This window comes from Acyrthosiphon pisum, chromosome X, assembly GCF_005508785.2.
Source record: "Acyrthosiphon pisum isolate AL4f chromosome X, pea_aphid_22Mar2018_4r6ur, whole genome shotgun sequence".
Classification (NCBI taxonomy): Eukaryota; Metazoa; Arthropoda; class Insecta; order Hemiptera; family Aphididae; genus Acyrthosiphon; species Acyrthosiphon pisum.
In genome coordinates, this window is record NC_042493.1 from 123,372,917 (window position 1) to 123,386,717 (window position 13,801).

The window sequence follows — 13,801 nt, forward strand, 5'->3', positions numbered from 1 at the left end:
AAGAATACCTATATATTATTAACATTAGTTTTGTGTTAATATGTCACACTGTGTATAATATTTTATAAAAAGAATGACATAATATACAATTGTTGTCAATAATTATTAAGTATAATAGTAATGTGTATAATATAATATTAAGACATTAATAAGTGATAATAAGTATATAGTTGTTGTTATATAATAGCAAATATTATTGATAATAATTACTATTATATACTTTAGAGTTTAGGTTATACTTACAGAAAATTATTAAAAGTATAAGTTGTATAAAATGTGTAAAATATATAAATAAATATTTATAATATTATAATAATTTAAAGTTTTTGTCAATAATCATTAAGTACAATAGTAATATGTATAATATATATAAAATAATAAACTGATAAGTATATTATAATTTTAAAAATTATTTAAAGTATAAGTTTCATAAAATGTTGTAAAATAAAATATAAAAAAATTTTAAAATATAATAGAATACCTATTATTATTATTAATCAGTGTTGGGTAAGTTACTTTTAAAAAGTAATTAAGTTACTTTACTCGTTACTCAAATAAAATTGTAATTAAATTACTTTACTTTTCAAATAAAAAAGCAACTCATTACTTTGTTGTTACAAAAATAAATTTTTTTTTAAATTTCTAAAAAGAATAACATATTAAAATATTTTGGTATGTTATCATCATTTGGTATGTTTTTACATATCATATTACAAAACTTTTTGTTTTGGTCGAAAAGTGAATCGGCCGAAAAGGGAAGTGTACGATTTTGGTCGAAAAGTGAATCAGCCGAAAAGGGAAGGGTACGATTTTGGTCGAAAAAGGAATCGACGTATTTTTTAAATTTGGTCGAAAAGTGAATCGGCCGAAAAGGGAAGGGTACGTTTTTGGTCGAAAACGGCTATGCCCGTAGAAAACAACCTGAAAATTGTATACACTTATCGTTATAATCCATATATCGATAATATGATTATCGGTTACCGATTCCTCTGGGGCAGTAGTTCTCAAACGGTAGTCGCGTATTACCAAAATGTGTCATCAAAAAAAAAAAAAAAAGAGATTAACGTTTATTTATATTGTGCTAGGTATACTTAGGTTTATAAGTTTTTTTTTTTTATTATAATAATTATTGTTTTAAATGAGACGCCATTTGCATTTTCTAAATATGAGCGTCGTCGTAAAAAACATGTTGAGAAGCACGACTGTCTAGCGATTTAATGCTATGTTAATCGTTAATCGTCCAAAAACCACATTTATTATAAAGTTATTAATAAATTGTTTTGGTAATCCGTTGACTATGGTTAAAGGCGTTATTAATTAATTTTTTTATTATTATTTCGTGAGAAATAATCCCAAGAAATATCACTCATTACAAGAATATAATATATATTATAGTGTTTTATATTACAGCATTTTCCAACAAACGTAGTTAGGTATTATGTTTTTGTTTGAGTAAAAACCCTTTCCAGGACACGAATCTGAAAATAAATTATGTCTAAAAAACAATGATAACACAATCACATTGTAAATATATTACGTTATACTATTTTCATGTGAATTGAGAAAAACAATTTAAAAATAAGTAGTAAGTTACATTTAAAAAAAAAAAGACAAAAAAATGAATTAAATCAATATTGTTGAAATATTATATACCTACCTAGTACAATATATAATAGTAAAACAGGTTGAGAAGCACTTCTCTAGCGATTTAATGCAATGTCAATCGTTAATCGTCCAAAAACGAAATTTATTTTAAACTTATTAACGATTGTTTTGGTAATCGGTTGACTGTTAATTTTGATGACCGCAGTAACCACAATAACTGCTTTAATATGCACTGAAATAGAAATATCAGCATGGGCTTTTCATTTACTAATTATTAATTTTATTAATTTAGGTATATTTATTATTAACTTCTAGGATAGCTGTAGTTGTATTAATAATTGTTCTTATTGTAGACAGTGTGCGTTTTGGTATAGGTAGTGAAATATTTTATTCTATTCCCTTCCTCAAAAAAATTTAAAAAAATTAAACACCGGATTCGCCGCCAAAACCGCGGTAACCATTACTGCAGGTTTCTAGCCAAAGTAACAGGGGCGGTTCGGAATCCCAACCAACTTTAATGTTCTTACATGTATGTACCTATATTACGATTGTGATTTTGCTGTGCAGACGATCACATGTGACTGCGATGCGACGCCGGCGATGCAGTTGAAGGCGATGCGACAGAAGGGCGACAAAGTGGACGTTTCGCATTACCGAGTGAACGTCAACAAGTTGCAGGCCCGGTTGAACATATCGTGCGACACCGGCAAGAAGAGGGGGCAAATCAAATTCGACGGATGGCCAAAAGTATTTTTTACGGCGTTCGCTTACATTAAATTAGACCTTTAAGTGCATTCGCCGTGGTAATAGGTTTCCCGCAGACGGTAAACGTTGCAGACATCGAGGGGATTGAATACGTGTTACATATTATTATTACTGTTATGCGCCTCGAGCTTAACCCCCCAACCCCCCCAATCCCAATTCACCACGGTTAAGAGCTTATAATATGGATTTGGGTTGAGCGCGAAACGTCAATGTTGACATTGTTATTCGAAAAAAACAAAATCACGTCGTTCGTTTGATTTTGTTAAATAAATATTTAATAAGTCACGATTTCGTGTCATGACCGCTGTTCAAATGTAAACAGTATACAATTTATTTTACATACGAAGCGGTTCACTACCAACATCAATTTTTCCTTTAATAATGCATGTATTCAAATTCTGATTTTTGGAATTTTTATGTATTATATTATGCACACCGAAAGACTATATTTTTGATATTTTTTTGTACTACTTAAGAAGTGCCGATGCTGATACGAACTTTCATTTTTTTTTTTTTCAAATGAGAACTCTTCTTGTTTACTGTCAATTTTTTTATGAATAATTTTATTTTCTTAAATGTAAATCTACTTAATTAAAAACTTCCAACCAATAGTATCAAAGTTTTTAAATTGTTAAAGCGTGCCTAATGATAACGGTAGGTTTTACAAAGAAATACGATATAATAGTAGGTACTTTTAGATCAAATATTTTTAATAATTTCACCGTTTTTAAAAAATATAACTGTTGATGGATTAATCATAATTGATTACTAAAACTTTCAAATTATTAAAGCCCCCATATTTTCCAAACCTGTAATTATATGGATTTATTTACTTAGTAGATGTACAAATTTACACTGCTCAAAAACTAATCGCTCAAGTATCAACTGTGATTCGATTTAATTAAAATATAATTAACAGCAAATGTTGTGGGTGGGGGGAAGGAATGTACTCGTTTAAAAAACAAAATATCTTATCTCCACAAGACACTATAATAATAGAAAAAAAAATCTCAGGATATATAAGAATAAAAATATGGTCTTTATAAGGATGGGTGTTAAAAAAATTCCAAAAATTAGTTTTTTAATTACTGCATTATTAAATAAAAATAAAGAGAATGAGCTACTAGGAGAATCATTCTGAATAACAACCCATTATACTCATTGACATTTTTTTTGTCAATTTTTTTAATTCAAATTCACAAAATCACATTGAATCAATAATTAAAATTTTCTCTAATCAATATTAAATTTTTTTTTTTTTAATTTAACGTTGTTTGCGTTACATGTACAGTATAAAAATTTAATTTCCACATTTTAATACAGAGCTCGAAGCATTTTCAACTGAATAAAATTTAATTTACGCACATTTTTGTCAAAAATTCTAAATAGCCAATTTGTAAACCTAATTTTTAGAAAAACGATGATGGTAAAATTGGTTTTTGAGTCGAGTAATTTAGTTTTTACATTTTTCACAATTACAATCTTAATTGGTGTACCTAAGTTAATATTTCAAAACGTATACTATTTTTTTCAAAATACTTTCAGTCATAAGTAAATCTTAAATTATTTGATATCCATTTATATTTAATACATGATATATGTGCATGATTTTTTCCAAGTTTAACTGTAGTATCAATTTTTCATTTTTCATTTTCCCTGTCTTCTATTGTAACACTATGTATTACTTATTTATTTATATTGATATTTGCGATGATAATAATTATTTTTTCATATTATACTGCAGCAATATTTAATAATTGTCTTTAACACTTTTGAGTACCTAAAATAATACATTATTTTAAATTTACTCAACATGTTAATTATTTGTGTTTACTTAATTCAAGTACTTACTTCTGTGTATTTCTGGATTAAAACACGTGTCGTTAAAGCGAATATTTCCATTAAACTTTACGATAAAAGGTATTTCATCAAACTAACGAATCAAACTTGACATTCATTTCAATCGAAGTAGATACTATACACAATAATCATCGACTGTTGTGTTAGATTTTTTATATTATAAAAGTATACATGCGATTGATTATATAAATTACAGTTGAAAAAAACATCATTTCAATTTTACCGGAATAGAGGTTTCGTCATTGGCTTTACCTTCGGTGAATTTATTTCAAAGAGGTTGATGTTCACAGTTGTACATCCGCTTAATTATTATAACCATATTAATTTAAAATTCAATTTTCATTTTTAATAGCATCAGAGCAACTGTATTTCTCATTAGTCGGTTTTCGTTGAATATAATATGTTGTGACCTATCAAGAGAAAATCGTTTTTAGTATGTGACCTATCTTATACCGGGTAGGTATTGCTAGGTATTACCGAGTTCAATATGATAATATTATACGCGATGACAATAGTTAATAGTTATACACATACTTGTATATTATGCACGGAATATGTGTATTTGTATATTTACATGATTTATTGTATTATTCGCAGACGACCGTCATCCTACCTTCTGTTTGCCGATAATATCATAGGCAATATTAAAACATGAAACGGTATAGTTGGTAGGGTTTTGAATTTAAAATAGTTCACTAGAATTGAATTTCAATATTGAAAATTTTAGTCTACTTGAAATTATCGAAAATATATTTTTTTCTTTCAAACATAATATTTGGTTATTGATTACACATATAAAATATAGAAAATAATCAATATGAACGAGTATCAACCAAGGTTTACCAATTACTGTGTTAATGGTTATATTAATTTATAAACTATGTGTAAATTTACTTTTTATTGTTATCTATGTACTTCTTGTCTGTAATGTTGTAAAAGCCGTCTGGCGTTGATTATAATAATAAATAAAATAAAAATAAATGGTATTATAATATTATATCAACAGCTATCACTTATTGGCTATTATTTGTAAATTATTTATCATTATTTGATTTAGCTAACCAACCTACAAAAATGTTCTCATTCTGTAAGTTTACGAATGTACGTTTTTAGATAAATACACAATTTTTTTAATTTTAATTTTTCTCATAAATAAAATATTTTATGGAAGTAAAATATTTAAACGTATAATATAATTCAAAAATGTAAATAACCACACAAATATTAGAACTATTTAAGTCAGTTCACTGTAACTATAGGACAACCTTCCATGTTTTCAAGTCACACAAATTCAAGTTCATTACTCACTAATTTTTGGCAAAACGAAACGACAAAAAAAGTAGGTTTTTCACCACTGTTTTAAGTGTGGGGGGGGGGGGTGGCTGGAGAAAAGGCAAAAGTGTTGAATGGATAATTAGGGGTGGGGTTGTGCAAACATTTCTATTTGTGTCTCACAAATCGCGAACTTATTTTTGGTAAAAGAAGAGTGCTGAAATTTCTATTTTACACTTATGGGTGGGGTCATGGAACATTTCTCCAGTTTCTCAAATTAGTTTTAAATTTTTCAATAAGCACACTCTCACACAAATTCTAAAATTTTTAGCACAGACTCACACTATTTAATGGCAAAAAAAACAAAGATTTTCCAACTTGAGGAGAGGGGCTGTTGAAAATATGTACCTACGTACTAGAATCCCAATATCCAAAATGGTGCCGTGGGTTGAAAAAATAAAATATATTTTCATATATATTAATCTGTGAAAATAATAAGATTATGCTCATTATCGACAATAGTTATCATAAGTATTTGTTTAGTCATCGGTTCATCGCGTGTGAAACAAAATAAACCAATTATTGATAATTGCACTATATGAGATTATTCAAATCAAAAAATTAGTTTTAGAATTCTTACAAAACAAAAAACTAACAACAAAGTAACGAAACGAATTTATACAACAATTGTCAAGGTGATTAAGATGGATATGAGAAAAAAGTCCACGGCCCTATCAACCTCTTGGTACCTACCTAATAGGTCACAATTACGAACACGAGTAGATCACACGGGTTGGTAACAGGTCACATATTGAATGACTACCCATTAGCCGTATTTCGCAATATCAGATAAATGATAATATCGCCTAGCACCCACTTCGGTCTGATCCACTCCGGTACCACCCACTTAGGTTTATACAATTTAATAAAATGCATGTACCACCGACCGTAACGAACATTGTGATTTTAAATTTCAGATAAAAGTCGCGCTGGCTCAAGTGGGATACATTAAAAGCAAAACTATGGACGAAGTACAGCTGCAAGACGTCATCTTGGATATTGTGACCGGTGCCATAAGATCGACAGACCTTTCGGTCGATCTGTACCGGTGGTCAGAGTTTCCGAATTTCATGAAAAGCCAACAGCAGACAACCACTTCGCCTTTGGACTCGTACACCGATCGAATGGTAGGTACACGCCGGGATTTGTTTTATGGATATTTCACATGTCTTTGGAGAAAAATTGACCTTATACGCGTTCTGACATACAGACTTTGGTCCGACAATAATTTTGAAAACTTATTATGAAGTCTATTTTGGGTCTGTCGAGTCTAGTTTATATAAAACAAGTTTTAAATTTTATTTTTTTGCTATAGAAATCTAGGGCTTAGAATCGGTTTTAAAACCGATTTCATAAACCGGTATGAACCATTAAAAACTAAAATCGAAAACAATATCGAAACCAAAACCGAAAATAATTGGATACCAGTATTATAATTTAAAACAAAACAGAAAATATAATTTAAAAAATGGTATTTATTTTGAAAATCTTTGGTATCCTTAACATTTTGGAAAGTTTACTTTACATAAAAGTCGATTCGAATGTGTAGTTCCACGATTCAGATAAATTAATAAACTAAAAATGAACTTAAATAGTCCAGGTTAGGTTAGCCTTGATATCGATTTTAGGAACCAGTATAAAAACTGAAATCGGAAAACAAAATCAAAAACGAAATCGGGAAAAATTGGTAATCAGTTTAATAGTTTAAAAACGAAACCAAAAAAAAAAAAAAAATGGAAACAATGCCAAAACTAATACAGACATTTTTTCAATCGGTTTCAAGCCCTGGAAATTTCTAAAAATATGTAATGTTTTTTCTACGTTTTAAGTGAAATTTTACTTTTTAAGATCAATAGATTACAAATGTGGCTCGAAGGGTCCAAAGTGGACACATAACATAAAAATAAAATTTGTTTTAAAATTCGTTATCGATGTAAAACTCAAGTCATCGGTACGTTGGAACACGTAAAGGTCTACAGTTCTCCAAAACTAGGTACTAGTATGGAAAACCTCATAACTATAGTAGTATGTCAGGTGATCCTATAGACAAAAGACACTCACATATTTCAACTCTATTATGGTTTGAAGTCATCACAATACAACATTTTATAAAAAAATTTAATATTTTTAATAATTTAGGTATATCCTCATATTTTTTAAAGTTGTATACGTTTTCGAATGAAACATTGAAATAGCGTTTTAATTTTGTGTTCCAAGGCAGAATTTTGTTTGAGTATTCAATACGCACAAATAAAATTTCAGATAAGTATTTAAAATTTTAATAAGTGGAGTAGTGGACCAACATTGACAAACTTTAAACACTTATAACTCTTAAACTACTCGTCCGAAATTCTATTTTGATGTATTGAAATACTCGGAAAATTATTATTCTACTGTGGAATATAAAATTACGACTGTATGTTGTTTTCGAAAATGTACAGAATTTTGAAAATTCCATCAATAAATCATGTTAAAAACATACGGGATAGTATGAGAGGACCGTGTTAGTGGTCAAACCACTCTGGTATACGCGATAACGTTATTGCCAGCACAACGTACTATATTGGGTACCTATAATATAATTATTGTACACCGTGGAATTCGACCAAATGTTTTCGAAATATAATTCTCTCTGCATACACGATGATAACGATGGACTGCGGAAGGCAGGACATGTAGTTATAAGGACGTCATTTGAATCCATTGAAGTTTTGCCCGAAACAACCTCTCTGTGACACTGATGTGTGCATTTAATAGCGACTATATTACCACTACACGTGTCTAATTATACCAGACATTTTGGCACCATTCGATATCGTCAGAATAGTGTATTATTATTCTACTAAAATTAGGAAAACTATATATATGCTTACGTCGCTTACAATGATATGATTATGACGTTATGTTTAGGTACGTTCAATAATTGCAATGTTCAAAAATATTGAACCATTACAACATTATGTCGGGAAAGCACATGGCTGAAAATACTAATTTGGTTTCAGCTTTTAAAATGTAGCTGATTGCAATCATAGGTACAATTTTAAATTGATCGATTGACAACGAGTCTCGTCATGAACTGGTTTTAACCTAATGTAAAATAAATTACTCAAAAACCAGTAATGATAATAATATTATAATAACTAAACGTAGTCTATCAATTTATTTACTTTAATACGGTTTATTATTGAACAAATATTATCTGTACTCATCTCACAACTTTTGTTTCAGATAATACAATTTCCAGTAAGCTTATACAATGAATTCTCAATAATTATTTATTTTTTTAGTATAAATATTATTTAATCAGTTATTTAATATTACTATTATATTATATGTACATTTTTGTAATATGCATATAACCATACTAACCAGTAATAACAGTATGGAAGCCGAATAGTGTGATGTTCTTACAATACTCAAATTTTAATTTTAAATCCCACCAAATATTTTGTACAATGATGTGCCTTGTTGGAGTTTTTTTAATCAAAATAAATGTTCGTATCAATATTGACTCGAAAAATAATACGCATTATTATACATATAATGAAAATGTAGATAAATTCCAACCGAATTGTATCTATTATTAAGTTGAAATTATTTTAACATTTCGCCTGTTACATTGATATTTTAACAATTTATTTTGTTTCTGATATTATTTTTAAAGTATTTGCTGGAAAAATGTCATTGTATTTATCATTTTATTATTTTCGATTCTGAGCGATGCTTGTATAGTTATAACTTCATCTTGTTCAATAACGTGGACACATTTTTCTTTCGATTTATGTATTTATTGTTAATATTAAAAGCATATTGACTTTGTTAAGCCGTCAGTTGAAGAGATTGGAATAGCTGGTCGAGTTTTTTTTTTCATTCTCTGTGCATTGATTTTCGAAGAGCACTTATAACGAACCCGTGAGTTTTCCGCGCTGGATAATTCATCACGAATTATTTTCGACGGCTTTTCATACACATTTCCCGTCGCTTTCCGTTGTACAGTTGAAGTACGGGTGTGTTAGAGTTCATTTTTCAGGTCATCGTTGTTATTTTCGCGTTGATGTTCATTACATTTTGCAAGAACTAACACGCTGTCCCGTCACTGTTTGCAGTAATAATCGTTTGGCAACATTTTTTTTTACTTACCGCCATACCATGTCATCCGAAATTTTTATTAGTTCTAAGGAATCGGAAATTATAATTATTGAGTTGTAATGTTTTTCGCAGTAATTTCCTCGATTATTTGTAAATATTTTAAACGATTTTTACTTTAAGTATAGCGTCTGATAAATTAGTCGAATACGATGAACAAGTGTCATTTTTTAAAAGTTGATTATAGAATTTCTAAATATAGATAATACTTAACAACCATATTTTCAAATTCTTTTGTCCTGTGGAAATCAGAAGTTTTGTTTCTCAAATAAAAACCCCCTTTTCCTACTGCAAATTATACGGTGGATAATTTTTCTGAACATTTTCATGGAACTAATTCAAAGTTCGTATGAGTAGTTTTCGAATTATTTGGCTTTGTGTGCTAAGGACAATAGGTCCATAATAAAGAATTTTTGTGGAAGATATACAAATGGTCAGATTTGAATAAATACAAGATCCAATATTTCACCAATTTTATATTTTTGCAACCATTTTAAGGACTATTATCATTGATCAAGTAATATTATCCTAATTATAAACAATTTATTAACTACTGCTCGTTAAAATTTTGAATTCGGTATATCAAAATTAAAAAAAAATTATCCACTAGCTGCCTATATAGTTTAAAGTAAAAAAAGAGGTTCTCACTTAGTATCAAAAGTTTGTACTGCCACAGGACACTACTCATGTAGTGGTACAAACAAATTCAAGAATTCGAAATAAATAGGCTTTGAGTATATATTTAAAAAATTCCAAAAATCAGAATTTGAATAAATTCATTATTAAAGGAAAATTATATGAGGGGAGGGAATGTTTGGTGAATAACAATCATGTATATAATAATTTTGTTATTGGCAATATTATCAGTCGAAATTGTAAATAGTTATAATAGATTATTACGTAGGTAACCAAGCTATGGTTATTTGAAATTGGTGTGAGGTTTTATGCCACGTGTACGTACACCATTCATTCGGTAATGGGCATCGACCACCATGACTGTATACTGTATAGGTACTGATAACCAAGGCTGGGACAATTAACGATTTTTTTAACTCGTTAAATTAAATTATTTGAAAATAATCAAGTTAATTTAAGTTAAAAGTTACACATATTTTTTTTTCATTAATTTTCTAATTTGCAAAAAAAAAAAAATCAAGACACATAATACAGTTCATTAGATAGTTTTTCTTACGCTCAAAAAAATTACTGGAGAAATTTAAAATGATACATCGAAGTAAAAACCTCATTCAATAATTTGTAATATTCTTCGTACGAAAATGAACTTAATTTAGATACTTTTGAATAAAATCAAGTTAAAATTAACACGTTAATCTTTAAAAAAAGTAACTTATTAAAATAAAATTAATTTTAAAAAAAAGCAATGAGTTAGGTAATTACTTGACGTTTTGACTTTTAACTCGTTAATGCCCAGTCTTGATTAGTTATAATATTATTATATTATGGGCGCCATGACAGTATAGGTAGTTACAGACAACGTTGAGGTGTTTTCAAAGACAATTAGTATTGCCCACACGACTGTAAATGAAACAACGACAGTTATAAATTGATTTTTAAAACAATGATATTATAATGTGCGTTATTATGAATACAAGTTACAGTTATATATCCTCATATCGTAATATTGTCATATCCGTAATGTAGATGAGTCCGAAAATAGAATCATCGACGGTCATGAAGCAAGGAGAGAAAAGGTTGATGGTCAAAGTCATAAAAGCGATCGGACTCGGACTCAAACAAGGTTAAGCTAAGCCGTTACATTTTTTTTTTCTAACCCTATACCTACGTGTACCCATCTAAGTATGAATATTTTGCTGGAACGATTTTTGTATATTTTGTTCGTCGTAGGGTGTTACGAACCGTACTGCGTGATCGAAGTCGACGACCCGTTCCAGAAGAAGCAGACTTCGACGAAGAAGAACACTTCGTCGCCACAGTGGAACGAGAACTTTATGTTGTAAATACAATTTATTATTTTCGTATCGTTTTGTACCTAATAAAATGTCATCGTTGACCTGGCGCAGCAGTGGTGCAGCGGTCAGGTCACCCCGGCAAGCGATGCGCGAATTCCCGGGAAATTCTCCGAGAAAATTCCCAGGAATATTCCCGACACTAGGAACGCATCGAGAGTGTTATATTTTGATTTATATTTATTATACTGTTCGTATAGTGTTTCAATATTGTGTAATTAAACTCATAGCTGTCTGACTGATCAGAATGTCAAATATTAATTTATCTCCTTAAAATATTACGAGGGACCGTGAGAATACTTTTGAGGACGATTCCAAAAATTTATTTAATTTGCATCTTATTCGAGTTATACCCTTGAGAGGTAGTCTTACACGCGTACGACATGGTAAGTTTTCGTAAACCAGTCGCAATAATTGTGTACCGTCAGATTTTTGATATTAGAGTGAATTAACCTGTTGTAAAATATTCAAAGGTAAGATTATTACCTAAGGCAGCGGTGCGCAACTCGGGGGTCGCCAAATGAACAAGTCCAATACTATTTTGTACAACGTAAATTTATCTTAATTTTGCGATAAAAATTTCTATTGAATCTCGCAGTATATTATATGGGTTATTTTTAAATTTAATTTCATCGGTAATTTTATTTAATCTCACGGTTAATACGAGCCGTTTGGTTAATCGTATTATTGCTTATAATTTTGAATAATTTGTAATAATTGGATATTAATAAGATAAAAGAAAATATAACTCCTCATCTAATAAGTTAACAAACAAATTTTAATGCACGGTTTAAATATTTCCCAGAAAAAATCTAGGGTGGACAAGAAATCCAATTAATTTTAATATCAATGAAATAATAAAATTAAGACATTTAAAAATAAGTGGAGATGAAATAGTAATTTTATAATATAAAAAATATTAAAACTCTAATTATTTAATTATTTTTATATTTTGGATTAGTCAAATTTAAGAAATATAAAAATTGCCAAAAATAAACGATTTCATATTTTTTATGAATACTATATTGTTCTATACATTACGACAATCAAGTACACTTACATGATATCGGTAGGAAAGGGGGCTGTATCATCCAAATAAATAATTTTAAGGGTCGCGGATCAAATAAGGTTGCTCACCATTGATCTAACGCACAACGTAGGCTTTTATTTATACTAATATTATATGAATATTAATGACGTTAAGTAAGCTGTGATCATTTTAAAATGTACAGTTTCAAAAAGGTAATGACTCACACATAAAAGTAATAATATCGATAAGAGCGTACGCTGCGCCCTATATAATAATGTTGACTTTAAACCGTATAATATGGGTCAATCCACTCTAATGTCAAAACCAGCAGCACACTATTGAAACCGGTGAACGGAAATTTGGTGTGTCGCACGTGTGTAAGACGGAGACAACGCGTGTGGGTACGACGTCCTCTTAAATAATCAGTTGTCGGTGTAATGATGGGGTATCAACCAATTGCTTTATTGTCATCATTATTTAAACCACCTGGTACTATAGTTCCGCCTGTAGGTACTTGAATAAATAACTTTTTATCAAGTAATTTCCACGAGCATTTGGGGGGGGGGGAGGATGCGATATTTCGGGAATATTTCTCGGGGGACATTCCTGGTGGCCGACCCGGGAGATTCGTAATATTGTATTTGGTTGTTTCAAGCACTCTGAACCGGACGACCGAGGAGATATTGTTCGAAGTGTACGATTGCAACCCGAACGGAGGAAATCAGTTTATGGGCTTGGCCATTGTCAGCGTCGAAGAACTGCTCGTCAACCCCTACCAGAGACAAGTGCTGTCGCTCCAGTCACGACCGTATCAAGACGATTCCGTTTCCGGCACTCTCACGTTAGAAGTGAGTGTTAACCCATAGCCAGCACGACGAAATCGTTTATTTTATTTGTTTGAGAAACGTAATATAAATTATGACACAGAAAGAAGGTAACTTTCTGACGGTCAGATCCTTCGGTAAGCACGTGACGTAGCGTAGTGTATAGCAATAATAATTTAATGACAATGCGGGTAAGCGAGTGGCGTACAACGCGGACTTGGACCAAATTTGGACTTTTGCGATCATACCAT

The 13,801-nt window shown here is 30.0% G+C and overlaps 1 protein-coding gene across 1 annotated transcript in view; it reads left to right on the forward strand.

The window, feature by feature from the left end:
- Positions 1–13,574, forward strand: part of LOC100570077 (phospholipid transfer protein C2CD2L) — a gene marked incomplete at its 3' end in the record, with an annotated part of 128,466 nt that extends 114,892 nt beyond the window's left edge. Inside the window, 5 exon segments of the mRNA XM_003246762.4 lie at positions 2,173–2,352; positions 6,480–6,689; positions 11,371–11,467; positions 11,575–11,683; positions 13,382–13,574. Coding sequence (XP_003246810.2) covers positions 2,173–2,352; positions 6,480–6,689; positions 11,371–11,467; positions 11,575–11,683; positions 13,382–13,574 — 789 coding nt within the window.
- Between the last annotated feature and the right edge of the window lie 227 nt (positions 13,575–13,801).